This window comes from Lampris incognitus, chromosome 8, assembly GCF_029633865.1.
Source record: "Lampris incognitus isolate fLamInc1 chromosome 8, fLamInc1.hap2, whole genome shotgun sequence".
Taxonomy (NCBI): Eukaryota; Metazoa; Chordata; class Actinopteri; order Lampriformes; family Lampridae; genus Lampris; species Lampris incognitus.
Window position 1 is genome coordinate 15,134,418 of NC_079218.1, and position 17,623 is coordinate 15,152,040.

Genomic DNA, 17,623 nt, shown 5'->3' on the forward strand with positions numbered 1-17,623 from the left:
AAGGCTTTAAGCCAGAGAGGCTGCATTCCTCTGTGGCTAACTGGAAATAAGGAAGTGAATGTCAGACCTAGACAATTCCAGTCCCTCAAGTGCCATCCATCACTGAAGGGCAGAACACTAGTTAGGGAGAGGTTCAGCGGCTCTCAGCTCCCATCACACTATGATGGAGAGATGACCCCCGGGGCCTTTCTCTGATGCCAGTTTGAGCAAGCTTGCAGACCCCACTGAGGGTGCAGTGGATCTGTGCCCCCTGCCAGCCTTCCCGGGGCACAGCGCTCCACTTGCTTTGCAAACCCCATCAGGGGGTGAGGCCAGGTAAGGCCCGCTGAGAGCCACATTGCACCAGCACAATTTTCTATTTCTACCTCCTTGATTACCCTAAAAGTTCCCACTCAGGATCCCATGGAGCTGCCACCAGACACCCAGCTAAAAGGAGTCTCTCCTGTAGCCAACAGCAATGCCAGACTAATAAAGAAATTATTCTCCGTATCTCTTTTTTTTTTTAAACTCACACTCTCAAGCAGACTCTCGGGTATTTCCCATAAATCGTATACCCCCTACAAACCTGCAGCTTCAGCTTGCTTTTCCATGGTCCCTGTGGTATGCTAGGAGCAAGCACTATCTTGTCCAAATTTTTGTCTATGTACAGAGAGCCTTCCACTTTTATTAGAATAATGCATGCACACATCTAAATTTTAAGGGCAATTGCTCAGGAAAACTACCTCAGGGATATTGGGTCTTTCTCTCTTGGCACACTTGACAGGCTCAGGGTTTAAACAAGGCATTTTTAGTGATAGCATGGCACTGAAATCACTATGAGGGGATTCTGATATGTACTTATATGCATGCAGTTGTCAAAAGAATACAGAATAATAACCTATAAGGTTTATCAGTGCTATATATATATATATATATATATATATATATATATATATATATATTTGCTGATGAAGGATGATTAGTTTATGTAGCTGTTTAAATGCAGGGGACTTGGGATCTGTAAGAGAATGCAAAAGACTTTCATGAACAAAGCCTCAAGAATAGTAATTACTTCAAAGATCACCAATGATTCCTTTCTTCCTCATTTTTCTCTGATGAGGACTAAAGCCTGACACTTTAATAAAGTTTCAAATGGATGATAATTGCCTTTATTGACAGAACGCTGTTTTATGTTTTCCACTATTCCACTCGCTTTCTCCGAGAGAACGGTGGCTAAAATCCACATATAATAACACGGGTGGTGATAACAACAAAGCAAATAAATCAAAATAAAATAAAAGTCTCTCTTTTTTTCTGACATGGGTTTGAACCATAACAGGAAAGGCAGCCAAAATAAATTTCAGTTTCTGTCAAAAACGTGCTGTTATCGGTGATATTATCAAAGTCTTGCAGCCAGCTGGACAGGCATCACTAGATGATGAAACTAAAAGGAAATCGCTTTTATGTGAGAGGGAAGGTAGTATGAAATTGGACACAGTGGGTAGAATTTTGATTCCGGGGATAATGGGACTGCATCACAATCTAGCTCCATCTACATGTCACATGTGGCTGGAATCTATATCAGATCATTTCCGATCCACCATAAAGGAATAATAAACCCGATGTTGTGTTATTGATGTGTTATAGTCAATGTTTGGCGTCTGATACGTCCAACTGTCACGACCCCGGGACTGCTCTTTCATTCACACTGGCCAGAACGGACCACAACTGACAACGACGTAATGATCCCCCCCCCCCCCAGTGGTGACACCAGCCCCAGTCACGGTCACGGTCCTACGGTCGGTTAGTCAGTAAACGGCCTCCTGCTTAGTCTGAGTCAAACCCCTGAAACAACAACACAAGAATGACCACAACATGGACCCCACATCATTAAAACACAATTTTAAATGTAACATTAACAGTCCCATCAGCCATTGCGCTCCCCTAGCACAGAACCGCCGACAGTCAGGGCGACCGCCTCCCCAGGTCGCTACAGTATGACGTCAGTGTTTTGTTTGTAAGGTGCGTGTTGTGTAGCAGGTTTGGTTGGAACAAAGTGTTTAATCACTTTATTATTAAAAATGTACATCCCACGCAGCCCCAGCCCACTGTTTAAAATAAAGGCACATTTTATTTTTTTGCATTTGTACATTAGGAAAAGTTAGGCATACGGTTGGGTCTAAGATGTTACACAGCCACCTGCCACTACTTCGGGGGGGGGGTGTGCACCCACCACTAGGGGGAGCTGCAGCCCCCCCCCTTTCCCACGCTAATGCACATAGCTCTCTCTAAAGGTCTTGTCTAAAACTGTGACATTACGGAGTGCGGAACGATGTCGGGGATGGGCAGGAGCAGCGCATGGGATGCAGTCGCATTGTCGCTGATCGCAGACGTGTAAAAAGATTTTCCGATTTGAATCGGGGGTGACGGAGAGCCAGACACATTCAGACCTGCGACGCCCTCGTCACTTCCCTTTCAAACGGAGCTGCATTGTCCCACGAGCTGGTCGACAAACCGTTCTACAGTAAATCATTGTCCATGGTGTCAAAGCCTAATCCAGGTTAGAGAGTTTTATTCTGCTCCAGTTAGGCTCTTCCACTGACCTACTTGCTCGGGAATAAAATTACAATTGGGAGCAACAAACATCAGCAGCTGATTTGAGCACAACACAATGCTTGTGGGCAGTGCCGGCTGTATGGGCATATTACCCGTAACATGCCTCGAGGGGCGGGGGGGGGGGGGGGCTAAACGCACGAGAGTGCACTTTTTCCATTCAGGCCAAAAAAGAGCTGCCAGTCACATGACATGTCCCTTCACGGGGGGTGGCCATTCCAGGGTAGGCTGGCATAGGCCACCATGGTGATGGAGCCTGGCACACTTTACTGGTCTCACTTGTACTAACAGGCAGGGACACTGACAAGGCGACATCTGTCTGAGGAAACCCATACCCCCGCATCCCCATACTGCACCGACACCCGGGCACGAGCCCAAGCTGGCACCCACTAGACGAACAAGCCCAATGTGATTTCTTTTTTTTTCTTCTTTTGGTCCTTTCTCTCAGTCTGTTGTTCTTTTTCTCTGGGCCTCATTATTTGAATTTTCTTCCCCGGCTGTACCCTGTACGTCCATATCTCATTTGATTTTAGTTTACAGGTATGTCCTTACTGAGGTTAAAGAACAGCATGGGCCTTGAGCATCAATGGCTGCAATGCTGGTGTGCTGATATTGGGATGCAGAAGGGGTAAAATAACTGACAGGAGCTCAAACTCCCGCTCTATGTTGTTCTCTCTCTCCAGGCCTTTCTTTTGTCTGCTGCTTCTTCTTCTTCTTTTTTTCATTTGCAGGGCATCCATCATTTCAGTTCACACATGCAACACACATTCGGGTGGGGTCTTAGTGACGTGGGAAAAAAAGGGGGGGGGGGGCTGGAACTGAAGCATTAATGGCTAAAATACTGCTATGCTGGATGATACTGATATGCCAAGATTTGAAAGGAAGAAAAGTAAGAGAAAAATCCCTGACAGGAGTTCAAAAGAACAAATATATGAGACTACATGCATCATCTGAGACATCTAAGGGGGGGAGAAATCAGACAGCATTACTAAAGAACCTCATTATCTTGCAAATGCCATTTATTCCATTTTATCTCACCCTTCTCAATAGCCCATATGGCTGTGATTCTGCACAGAGGAGGACACAGAGACCACAAGCTGGGCACCCGGCTACATGAAAATACCTCCATCTGTGATAAACTGAATTTATGTATGTAGACCCTGGTACCTGCGCTTGGTTCGTTGATGTCTGATCAGTCTTCTTCTTCTGTCTGATCAGCCCTCATATTACAGCCAGTACTGACGTCTGATTAGAGGTACCAGCCACCGCCGGTCAAGACGGACTGGACACAGCGGGAATACCAGGCGCGGAGCCTTTTTAAGGGTTCATAGTGGCTCAAAATTAGCCTTTCAGGGCACCACACTGTCAAACATTTCCAGTGTTGTGCGGGCCCAGGTTTCGGCTGGGACTCATAGCCGCCCTGCTCTGCTCCACTCAGGCAGACTCACTGGTCGGGCCAGATGATGGATATGAGGGTGAAAAAAGCAGTGATTGCTGCTCTTTGTTATGAAACAAAATGCCCGGAGGTACCTTAGGAATCAGATGAAGCAAAATCAAACCATTGCAATCATGGTTTGAGAGAATAAAGGACTGACAGAGTCCGTGTGAGAGTTTTACAGAAGTGCTTTTCTTTACCCTTCACTGATGAGTCTGGTTTGGAAGGTGCTTCGTCTCTGAACTGGTATGCAACAACGCATTTATGTAACGGTGATGCTGATAAAGCTGGGAAAATATAGCAGTATGCAAAATACAACTGTGTGACACCGTCATAGCCGTGACATGACTGACACCTGTCAGGAACATGACGGAGTCTTTATGACTGTTGTCCCTGAGCGTCATTCGGTCAATCATGCCATTTTTAATGCCAAGCTGACGCTGTTTGAGATGTCTGATTTCAAGCTACAAATGTGCGAAATCCATCAAATCGAGCGGCTCGGTCCCACTCGGGTCACTACAACAAAGACATCTCAGACAATGTCAGCTTTCCATTAAAAATTACGCAACTGACCAAATGACACTTAATAACAACATTCATAAACTTTCATAAGGATTCCTCCATGTTCATGACGGGGGTCACGTCGGTGTCATGCACGCCCCTTCAAATAAAGTGTGATCTTTTTCTTCTTCTTCGGATTGTTTTAGCAGTCATACATTAAGAGTGGCTCATGATGGTGTCTAATGAAAATGACCGCAGGTGACGTCACGAAGTGTTTTACACTCTGGGTACATAAAATACTTAAAATACCAAGTACTGCAATACCAGATCACACGTTGAGCTCATTATTTACATTTTTTTATTTTCTTTTTTCCCCACACCCTTCGGTTTGGGAAGATGGCAGCGCAAATTCAGGTTTGCAACGGCCTCACCCAGTACCGTCCATGCAGTGTCTTTGTCCAAATCTGTGTCTAAGTTTGTGTCTTTATTTGATAGCTGGGACAGCTTGGGCTGCTGCGTCTTGTGGGCCCAGGGACCAGGGCTCTGCCTGGAGCTGCGCCCAAAGAGGAAACACTGAGGGCGGTCTGACAGGACGCGGAAGCAGGGCAGGCTAAGCTAACTGCTAGCTCATGCAGAGCGGCAGTTCCGACAGTCATCCTGGGTGGCGTTCGTTCTCCTGGACAGCAATTTTTGTTGTTGTTGTTGTTTAGTTTAGATATATGTGTTAGTTTAGATATATGTGTTAGTTTGGATGTATGTGTTAGTTTGGATGTATGTGTTAGTTTGGATGTATGTGTTAGTTTGGATATATGTGTTAGTTTGGATGTATGTGTTAGTTTGGATTATGTGTTCCTGTGGATGAGTTTTTGTCTTTGTGCTGCACTGCTGTGGGCTGGGTAAATTATGTTTCGTTTCATTTCATGTGTGCAAGTGCATGAAATGAAATGACAATGAAGTGTTTCTGATTTCTGATTCTCCCCAATTGCATCCGGCCAATTACCCCACTCTTCCGAGCCGTCCCGGTCGCTGCTCCACCCCCTCTGCCGATCCGGGGAGGGCTGCAGACTACCACATGCCTCCTGTGATCCATGTGAAGTCACCAGCCGCTTCTTTTCACCTGACAGTGAGGAGTTTCGCCAGGGGGACGTAGCGCATGGGAGGATCACGCTCTTCCCCCCAGTACCCCCCCCGAACTGATGCTCCGACCGACCAGAGGAGGCGCTAGTGCAGCGACCAGGACACATACCCACATCCAGCTTCCCACCCGCAGACACGGCCAATAGTGTCTGTAGGGATGCCCGACCAAGCCGGAGGTAACACAGGGATTCGAACTTGCGATCCCTTTGTTGGCAGGCAACGGAATAGACCGCTACGCTACCCGGACGCCCACTGTTTGATTTAATTTCTGTACTAAAGGTGCAGCGTTTCCCAATCCAGTCCTCAAGGACCCCCTATCCTGCAGATGTTCTTTGCAACCCTGAATAGGTACCTATTTGTAGTCATTCAACCAATCAGCAATGATTTATGTCAGATGTTGCACACCTTGCATAATTAAGTGCCATGAGACGATTGGTTGAGTAAGTACAAACAGGGCTCCCTCTGCAGGGTTGCAATGAAAATCTGCAGGATAGGGGGTCCTTGAGGACTGGTCGGGAAACACTTTTTAAAAAATTGTTTTTATTTATTTGTTTCTTTATCTATTTTTATCTGTGCTATGATGCTGCCTTATGTTAATGAACAGTCCCGGAAAAAGGAGCGAAGTGAATGTAAACACCTGGGCGAACATAATGTCAGTAAGCTGGCAGACAATGAGGTCCCAGTTGGTAAGCGTGTTGAAAAATTAAAATCTCATCCCAAAGTGACAGCGAGCCGACGTACGAGCGCTCATACTGTCGGATGTGATTCATTTCAAAGGGGTTTCCAAGCTCGGTGGCTGTGATGAGGAGCCATTAAAAGAATCTATAACCGTAATCACAGTGATTCAGTGGCTTGATGCAGCTCTCTGAGACACAGACACATGTATGCACACACACATGTATAGCCAAACACATACATACACATAACCGGGGGGGGGGGGGGGTAAGAAATTGGATGAAATGGAGCAACATTTGAATCATGTACCCTCTACGCACATGTACACAAGAGGGGTGATGCACTTGGGAATACTATGATGGAGAGCACCCCAGCATAGCCTACAGTCAAAAGAGAGATGTTTGCGTGTGAATTTATGTCTGTAATATGTCTGTGTTGTGTGTGTGTGTGTGTGTGTGTGTGTGTGTGTGTGTGTGTGTGTGTGTGTGTGTGTGTGTGTGTGTGTGATTGTAGAAGGGGCCATGGAAGATGATGAGGGTGGGGGGTGAGTGCTTAGGTTTGCCCAAGAAAAAAAAAAAAAAAAAAACTCCACGAGTCAATAGTGGAGCATTGGCCTGAATACATGGCAGATATCATAGATTTTATGGTTGTAGCCTGAGCCTACTCTGGCAAAACACAAAAGGATATCTCTGAGAGGCAACATTTTCTTGTCTATCGCAGTGAGCCTGTGTCGAGTACCGCACACACTACTCTTTCCCATCACACTCTCTCTCTCTCTCACACACACAATGTCACCCTATACTTGTGCAAGCCCCCTCATTGACTACATTAATTCCCTAGCCCTTAACCCTAACCTTAACCTTAAACTAATCCTAATTCTAACCTTAACCCTAAAACCAAGTCCTAACCCTAAAATAGACCCTTTTCCTCATGGGGACCCAGAAAATGTCCCCACAAGGTATGTGGTTCCAGGTTTTTCTATCCTAATGAGGACCAAATGTCCCCATTAGGATAGAAAAACCTGGTGTGTACACACACACACACACACACACACACAACTCACAAGACCCTATTGCATCATCCTGCGACTCTATCCTCAATAAACAACAGACACATAGCGCACACTGAACTGCAACGCAAACATGGAGGACTAGAACTTGGCTAATGAGCAATTTACAGTCTCTCCAGTGCTAATAACCTTCATAAGGATGCACAGAGAAAAACTGGCAGACCTTTCACCGTGGCCTTACTGTTGCCGTTACCTGATTTCCCATGGGGGGGGGGGGCATCCTGACTGTAGCCTCGATCACAAGTTGGGATGTGTCCTTTAAATGTGTAAATGTTCACACTGATAATAGAACTGAGACTGGGATCATGTTGTATTTTGAATATTTTTTTTTCTACTTTTGCTTTATGTTTTTCGGCAACATTATTTAACTGTGAATGTGTTACGTGCAAGGCTCAGCGTTTTCGGTTTTTACCGATTTTCACCGAAAAATACCCAGATTTTCTAAAAGGAGCAGATTGGTTTAAACTGATTTTCACCCGCATTTTATGGTTCCTCGGATCCAAAAGCTGTTCCTGTTCGTGTGAGGTTATGTAACAGCGCCCTCTTGTGGAGAAATTCGGCAGGCTGGATGGCTTCGAAAAATAAAAACCGAAAACGCTGAGCCTTGGTTATGTGCTAAATATGTTGCCTTAAGGTAATCGTCTCCAAATCTGTTCAGGTGGTTGTGGCTTTTGAATTACACACCGAATGGGTGGCCATTGAATTATTTGCCGTCAGCTAGCCTCTATGTTCACTAACAATGCCAATATCTTGACTGGACATCCTTGTATCATTCCCCGACAGGAAGAGCCCCACAGGGATTTTGGGGGGCATTGGTCATCTATTTAAAATTTTCTAAAACTACACATAGTATTAATTACCACTGCCTGCCTTTAAAGTGGGCTACATTTAAGTCTAACTAATTAAATCTAGCTTTCTATGTTGCACATGTTGTTATAACACGGGAATTAAACTAACACCGTTTTCATTAGTCACATGATTGCCTGTTATCTATATGTATTCATCAGATTATACTGCCCTGTATGCTGATGAAGGCGCTACGTAGCTGCGATATCTGTAACACGCAGCCTGCCTAGTACAAATAACACTGGTGATGCAACACCACAGCCCCTAACCACCTCACAAAGCAAACAGATAGAATCTCCCCGGCTTTCTATGAAGTTTGAGAAAAACAGCTTTGGAGGTCCACGTTCAGCATTACTAAATATACAGTGGAGTGGAAAGTGCAGTATTAGATTATATAGAAAGGCAAACAGTACAGCGGAGTCTATTTTGCTGTCATGTGAATGGAGACGCTGATAGCCACACATCATTAACTATCACAAGCTTCCGTTTCTTGATGTGGTCGTGTTGATCTTGCTCATCGTTTCCATTACAGCAGAACTGCCCCTCAATTCAGTCAGGCTAATTGCTTTAATGATGGCCCGCTGGTCACACTCGTTAGCATTTCAGATTGCAAAACCAAAAATACCACAGACAATAAGAAATAATGCAGCTTAACAATCAGCTACAGTATAATGTTTTATGGGATGAGAACTTTCAAAGATTTGAAACTTCGATTTTTAATTCTGCATTTGGAGCAAAGGGGACACTTGTTAAAATCTAAATAGAAATTGTAATAGTGGCAAGCAAAGGTTCAAATCAAGATAAAATATAACTAGTATGTGAGCACATACTGTGCATTCTAATAAAAAATATATATACATAGATAAAAGTTTAATATATTGACAGCTGATGATTGCTTATGGCATGAAACAGGCTTGTACCGTCTCATAAAGAATTTACTTGACGCATTGGATTTTATATATATATCTATATATAGATATATATATAAAACCCAGCCAATGGGCATCCTGGTGGCTTGGCAGTCTATTCTGTTCCCTACCAACACGGGGATCGTCGGTTCGAATCCTCCTGTTACCTCCGGCTTGGTCAGGCGTCCCTACAGACACAATTGTGGTCGTGTCTGTGGGTGGGAAGCTGGATGTGGGTATGCGTCCTGGTCTCTGCAATAGCGCCTCCTCTGGTCGGTCAGGGCATCTGTTCGAGGGGGAAGGGGAACTGGGGGGAATAGCGTGATCCTCCCACATGCTATGTCCCCCTGGCGAATCTCCTCACTGTCAGGTGAAAAGAAGCGGTTGGTGACTCCACATGTACCAGAGGAGGCATGTGGTAGTCTGCAGCCCTCCCCGGATCGACAGAGGAGGTGGAGCAGCAACCGGGACGGCTCGGAAGAGTGGGGTAATTGGCCAAGTACAATTGGGAAGAAAAAGGGTGGGTGGGGGGGGGGGGGAGAAGAAAAAAAATAAAACCAGCCACTGAGGATGCACAACTGAGGATGCACAAGCCAGTGCATTCTTAGTGCCGGTCCCGAGCCCGGATAAATGGGGAGGGTTGCATCAGGGAGGGCATCCAGTGTAAAACCTTTGCCAAATCAAATATGTGGATCATAAATCAGATTCCCATACCGGATCGGTCAGGGCCCGGGTTACCAACGACTGCCATCGGTAGTGTTGGCCAGCAGGGTGCCAGTGGAAATATGTGTATGTGTGTGTGTGTGTGTGTGAATATCACAGCTGTTCTCACGTACCCTTGCTCACAATTTAACAGATCTGTGCACAGCTCAGTAACAGACAGCAGCCAAGACAAGGCTTATCTCCAGTGGTTGCCTGCATTCTCGCTCCTGATGGGAAACTTGTGAACAGGACTTTTGTTACCTACTGTTGTGCATCGAAGTACAGTACCATTGTCGTAATCACGTGAATACTTTTGGCATCCTGTGAAAACAAAGAGTATCTGTGTTGTGGCTACGACCTGTCAGACGCACACACATAAGACTGTGTGGTCCAATATACGGTGTTTTTTTTTTTGTTTTACCGGGTGGCTCACTGGCTCTACCGCCATTTTATCTCAGCACATCGGCATCAGCGTTGCAGATTGTCCTTCAACAGGGCAAATGTGTTTAAGGTAACACGAGAGACTGATTACCTCGAGAAGACTTATATTAATCAAGTCATTTTCATTTATAGTTCAGGTAAATGTTGTCCAGACTGAATGTCGAAGGGAACAGCCAGAAGTCTCAGAGGCAGACTTAATGCCGGCCAAATACACCAAAGGTCAGACGGAGACACAAATTACTGGCATTTCCACTAACAGATTCTCAAAAAGAGGGATGTTCGGGCCACGGGGGATCGTGAACTGTGTTCTTGTCTGTGGTAGACCTCTCCTAAAATGTAGATTCTCCATTGTAAAAGATCAGCCTTTATCACAAAATCCCATCTTGTCAATGATTTTCAGGGCCACGAGATGAAAAAGCTGACAGTTCCGGGTTCATATATTGCTTTTTCATCCAGCTTAAATGGAGTGACACAAAAAGTGCTCACCTCCTCTCTTTTGGCCTGTCAATCATCTCGACTGCGATGAATAAAGTGCCGCACCAGTGCGGCCTATCCCTCTGTCACTCAAATCTGTGGGAAAAAAAAAGCCTTGACGCTACCGTTCAGGTGGAGCTGGGGAGGAACTCCTCTGTCTCCCCTGATTCGTTTCTGATCCTTCATTCATGTGGGGGTCTCCGCCATCTCCCTGAAGTGAGAATCACATTTTAATTAGGTCTATCCTTGGTTAGCAGTTCATCTCCACATCCTGTGTGCCCATCCTGTGGGCTTTGCCTCCTTGTCACTGTCTCTCAGTCCCCACTCCCTGTCATAATCTAACATCTCCCTCATCCTGTGTCATCTTTTCACATTTCAACTGCTCCATCTCCACTCACAACCTTGTTTTCCTGCTACTCACAACACAGGGCAGCCTGCGTGATGAAGACCCGTGATCTTGAATGGGAAAATAGATAAATAAATAAACAAGCGAGCAGCAATGGCAAGCGAAAAGCCACATACTGCACATCATATGTGCAAAAAGTGAATGACAATGAAGTAACAGGGACATGACCTGTTATCAACACTTTGTGCATATAAACAGTGAACCTATGTCACGTGTCTGAGTCTACCAACTCCATATTCTGCTGCGATAAGGGAAGTAAACCTCATGTTGGATGTTTTTGGGCTCAACGAAGAAAAAAGGAGGGCGGCACGGTTGCCTCACAGGAAGAAGGTCCTGGGTTCGAGCCCCAGGGTTGTCCAACCTTGGGGTCATCCTCTGTGTGGCGTTTGCATGTTCTCATTGTGTCTGCGTGGGTTTCCTCCGGGGGATCCGGTTTCCTCCCACAGTACAAAGACATGTAGGTCAGGTGAATCGGCGGTACTAAATTGTCCCTAGGTGTGTGTGTGTGTGTGGGAGCCCTGTGATGGCCTGGCGGCCTGTCTAGGGTGTCTCCCCGCCTGCCGCCCAACGGCTGCTGGGATAGGGTCCAGCATCCCCGCGACCCTGAGAGCAGGATAAGCGGTTTGGATAACGGATGGATGGATGGATGGATGGACGATAAAATTATGTTTTAAAACAATCAAACGAAACCCTTGATTGTAATGAAGGCAGGACGACAAGGTAAAATGTGCGACGTTCAATGAGATCAGTAAAGTATATCCACATTAAAAGCATCTAGAGCAGCGCACTGGCCACGTAAGTGATTGGAAACACACCGTGTAAATCACTTAAGGCAAGACGGTTGTTAATTAAGATGTTTGGGCTGTCTCATTGGCGGTTACGGCTGACACTTTTGGGGATTTTTTGCTTTTTAAATGTGGACCTGTGCTGTGAACATCAGTGCTCAGCTCCTGGACCGATCACTGTGGTTTGGAAATATGGTTCCTGCACAGCCAAGCTGCAGTTTGTCTTGTCTCTAGGGGGGGGGGGGGGTGGATATTTAAAGTAAACACAGTGTTGTATGCACAGATGTCAGGGTTCAGATTTATTCAGAGGGCAAATGCCCCATTAGTTGGGCTTTTTAATTAGTGCACTTGTGTGAGAGGGTCATTAAGACTGTCTGACAAGAGGACCTGCTGATGAGGAGGATGGAGACACTATTAGGTCTGGTTCTGAAACCGCACACACGCACGCACACACACACACACACACACACACTGTACAGGGATCTGCTTAAACACCAATAATGTGCCACAAAACAATCTACAAACACAGCAAGTCACTGCCATGGGTGCCACAACATTTCCACTCTGAAACGGCTATGGAGCACAAACAAACGTCTCCCCCAGTGCCTCCACTGCCAACGCCGCAGACAGAACCGTTGGATGCATTTACATTTCGATAAATATTCATGGAGAACAAAGAGATAATGGAAATGCTGATAATCGTACCATTTTCAGGGTGCTCGGTCTCTCCGATGCTGCCATCTGGAGTGGTTCTCTCATAGTGGTCCTCGGGCAGGGTCAGGGGTCCGATACGAGGCCCAGATGATGACTTGCTACTGGGCGTCTCAGACTCCTCCAAGCCACTGTCATAATAGCTGTGCTGAGAGGCGTCCTGCAGGTCCTGCACTGGGTTGGTTGTGGAGAAAGTGACTCGGCGATGAGGATGCTAAAAACCAAGACAGACAGGCATCCCTGAGTTCCTTCCACACCGTTACCTTTATATTTTAAACTTGCATTTGATTTATGAATCTTTTAACCACACTCATGCTGCAGAGGCAACGTCTGTATTTGTTTGCAGGGAGTCCAGTATGGTTTCTGACATTTGCTGAGTCAGCCTCGGTGAGCTGAGCGAGCTGGCAAAAGTCCAACGATAGTATTAAATAGATCACATAACATCGCTCTGCATGCTCCTCCGTTGTTATTGTTATTATAATTATTTTAAAAGAAGCTATGACCTTTGTGTCAATACCGTAATGGGTATCTAAAAATTGTTTTTTTATGATGCACCGACGAGAATGTCCAGCTTTAAAAAATGTAGCCGTGCAGCATATAATAAATCATTCGACATCGCACCCCTTATCAAATTGACTGCATTGTAAATACAGTTAGAAAGAGTCAAAATCATCCCATTCTGCAGATCAGCTTACTAATGGCTACTTACCACCAATGCTCAGTAGAAAGATGACCCCCGTAGAGTATACACGCTACTGCCACCCCCCCGCAAACACACACACACACACACACACACACATGGGCAACCTCTCGTAAAAGTCAGCAAAGCACTGAGACAGCAGAACAGGCCGAAGTCTGCTGCACGAGTCAGTGCGGATCGATAATATGGGGCTGTGCTTTGCACCATCCCCTTTTCTGGCAAACAGATCCATTCTAGCAGCGGGCTGAACCGCCGTCCTATTAGTATATGTACGCCAGCTTTTGAGAAATGCTTTCAGAGTTTAAATAGCTGCTATTGACACCGTGTCATTAATCTGACTAATTAGAACCACTAATGTGCTCAGAACCCGCGGTCGTTTCTCATCACACAAACTATTCATTTCTTCTTCTTCTTTTTTTTAAATCACTGCAATGTTATGTCTTTTGTGCTCTGTAATGGTTATTTGAATTCTAAATTGCATCAGTGTGTTTACCCCCACCGATGCAATATGCTACGGTATCTTCTATATCGTTAGTATTGGAAAAGTAAGTGAGTTTCATAGATCACAGAAAGTATCAAGTACTTGGCAACAACCTCGCTTTTCATAAGTAAAATAAAACAAAAGAAGAATGGCTTATGAAGAAAAATAAAGTTTAAAAACTCACTTTGTCTCAACCTCTGACAATGTGTTTTATTTCAAAAACCACATCCAAGGGTGTAGGGGAGCACTCACTAATCTGAAAAAGGACAGGGACCAGGACCATCAGAGCATCCTGATGAAGGCCTGTAGCAATAGGCTGAAACGTTAGCTAACATGCTAACAAACAAAGCAGGACTGGTAGCCATCAAAAATTGCGGTCATATCTTAGATAATAAAGGCATTATATACACCTGATGAAGGCCTGTAGCAATAGGCCGAAACGTTAGCTAACCTTTCGGCCTATTGCTACAGGCCTCCATCAGGATGTTTTGCCAGCCAAAATAAATTGGTGAAAATGAAGCACTGCCCCTCTCCTTTTTCAAATGGGTGAGTGCTACCCTACATCCTTGGATGCGGTTTTTGAAGTATATGTTTTTTTTGGGGGGTTTAGCACCACAGCAAGGGTTTCTTTTTGGGAAGGCGCATCCAACTCCTCCATTACAAATGTGTTTGATTTATTTGTGGCGCCAATGGGAGACAGGGAGGGCTTAAGAGTTTTCTGAGTGAAATCTTTTGTTTTCTTTTCCTCAATTATTTTCTTTGTCCAGCGGTGAGACGACGCATAGTGACAGTGCAGCATCTTCTGGAAAGAGGCTAAGCAGTAGTGTGGCGCTGCAAGTGTGTGGAAACAGAAGGGGGCCGGTGCTTACCAGATAGCGTTAAAACTGCATTGTTGGATGCTATTCTAGGAGGCTGCATAAACAGACACACGGTATGACGGCTGTCTGTTTGGACAGTGAGTTACGGGAGCACGGCTATTATGACAATTCAGTTCAAGACGTAAGGGTCTCACATTACCAGATCAGAGAAACTATAGTCACTGGGAGAAATCTCAAAATACGATTAGATGTTTCCATGGCTCCGAGACACTTAACATTTAGTTGTTTAAATATGGATTCTTGCTTAAACTGTTCCTCCAGGCATAACTCCAGTGTCAGCGTGTTTTCTGGGTACGAGAACTACACAAGGCTGCAGAGATGGTAAAAAGATTCTCCTTTCAGCCGGAGAACAAATCCCTTGCCAGGCCTTGGCGGCTGGAGGGATATAGGAAGATGGAAGGATGGAAGGGGCGGCTGAGCAGGCGTGGGGAGTTGGTCAGGCAGACACGGACAAAGCTTTGGGCAGGAGGGGGATGAGCAGAGGGATTAGACTCTGTGAGACTGGGGGCTGGAGAGTAAATTTGTTTAGGCATTGTGGCAGGGATATGAGGCCTTAGGGCCATGGGTGGAGAGAGGGGGGGGGGTGTTATGAGTTCTGAACTCGTAACCCCATTTAAATCTAGGATAATAAAGGCATTATATACACCTGATGTTCAAATCCTGAAGCAAAAAGAATCACGATGCAAATGTGTGCCAAGTAATTTCACCTTTTAATCACATTACTTAATTTTAATTGGTTATGATACCAACCAGCATGTCCATAATGTAATTTGGACTTATAATTATAATTAAAGATAAACGGATGAAATGTGGATTTTTACTTCTTGTAGACAATCTCAACCTGTCACCACCCATAATAGCTCAGTTCATGCACATTTTTTAGTCGGAACAAGACCGCACACAAAACATACATTTTGATTGGTCAGTGTGATATAACATTTTTTTGTTCAGTGATCCAAAACAGAATTTGTTATATTTACCTGAAATGAAGATATATATATATATATATATATATATATATGTGTGTGTGTGTGTGTGTGTGTGTGTGTGTGTGTGTACATAAATATATAGACATGTATGTAGATACATAAATATATATTTATATATATAGATATATATGTAGATACATGGTTATATAACAATATATAAATCTAGTACTGAAAATGCAACTCTGATCAATCAAACTTGTTTGTAAGATTCATTCATTGTTCTGACAAGTTGTGATTGCAATTTGACAAGTCAGAATGTTATGTCTTTTGAAATGCAGCTGATTAATTCAGTCCTATTGTTTTTTTGTTTTTTCAAAATCATGCGTAATCCCTGTTTTTTGTAATCAAGTCAAAGCTATAATACAAATGAATTTTTCAAAATCAGTCCCCTTCTTTGTAGATGGGGTATTTTTTGTGCTGGTGCATGGCTGGCAGAAGTACAATTGCACGCTGATTGGCAATTTCCTCGAGCGCAAGTTAATTTTTTCCCCACCGGTGCTGTTTGGTAATTTCGTGGCTCAGAAGCAACCCGCTTTGATAATGCAGATTGGTGTTGTAAAATGTTGGTATCTAGTTTTGATTTGCGATTGCGCCTCTTCCTGTCTGCTCGGACCATGTCTAAGCGTGAATGCAGGTGCGATGAGCAGCAGTCAAAGGGCAGGCGCGTGGGAACATCTATCCAAATGTGTTTCAATAGATTTCACCCCACTGAAATATACCATTAAACCAGCAGAAAACTTACTGAAAGCAACATTCTGAAAAAGTCGATCAGAAAAAAGTCGATATGTCACTATTACATTTGATGTGAATCAAAGACAGTTTGGAGTCATCACGACGCACAGAAAATGCAGTCTAACTTGGCTAAGGGAACATCTGTCCCGTCCATACAGGATGTATCTATGAGTACGAACTGTCGATACTAGAGTATAGACAGCTTACTTCTATATAACTCTACTACAAAACTCTACTTCTATGTTGTACGTGTGTCACTCTCTAACAAGCTTCGCTATTGGTTCACCCCATCAAGGCTTCGCCTTGGAACCTAAGAAAGATCTTTGTACTCACCACCCAAATGTGTGGTAGGAGCCACATGTCACCCAACCCTATAAATCCCCTGGGTCCCCACTACTCATCTGCCTTTTTCACTCATCCACCTGAGCTACGGATCTTGTCTGTGAGTTTCTTGTCACCCTCCGGTGTCGCAGCGTTATTCTTCCGTCAAGACCTCCACTTGTGCTGCCAAGATTGTCGCACCTGGATGGCTACCAGTCCTGCTTTGTTTGCCTCAGCTGGTGCCAACATGAAGCATTTGAGACCTGCCCCGTCTGCCTTGCTCTCCCCTGAGAGGAGCGTGATTACCGGCAGAGGGTTGCGGAGTCCGGCCGCCTCTCCCACGCCGGCCAGGCACCTCCTAAATTGTTGCTAGGCGCTGGCAGGTTTTTCCAGACTGTTGCAAGGCCAAGGACCTCGATGGTGCTCCTGCCCCTTGCAGCATATTTTGCAGTTCTGACAGGAACTATTTGAGAATGGTCGCAGTGCCTCAACCTTGAGAGTGTTTGCAGCAGCGATTATGGGGGCCACGATGGTTTTGGCCACTTAACTGTCAGTAGCCACCCCTTGGTTAAGTGCTTCCTGGTGGGGGTCCACAGATTGAAGCCACTTACTCAATGCTTTGTTCCTCAGTGGGACTTGCAGACGCCTGTGGATGGTTTGGCTGGACCACCTTTTGAGCCACTGAGTTAGATGGTATTGGGGCTTTTTTCTATCAAGACGGAGCTTATCTTGGCTCTTAACTTCAGCCAAGAGTGCAGGGGATCTGTGTGCCTTGTTGGTACATCCCTCCTGCAAGTCTGTCAGTGACAACAAGCAGTTGGGGGAACTGCACTACAACCC

At 45.1% G+C, this 17,623-nt stretch overlaps 1 protein-coding gene across 1 annotated transcript in view; it reads right to left on the reverse strand.

Moving 5' to 3' along the window:
* The window catches only part of pcdh1a (protocadherin 1a), a 100,135-nt gene that overhangs the window by 16,039 nt on the left and 66,473 nt on the right, over positions 1-17,623 (reverse strand). Inside the window, exon 3 of the mRNA XM_056285329.1 lies at positions 12,677-12,896. Within this exon, the coding sequence (XP_056141304.1) occupies positions 12,677-12,896 (220 nt within the window). The remainder of the gene's footprint in view (positions 1-12,676; positions 12,897-17,623) is intronic.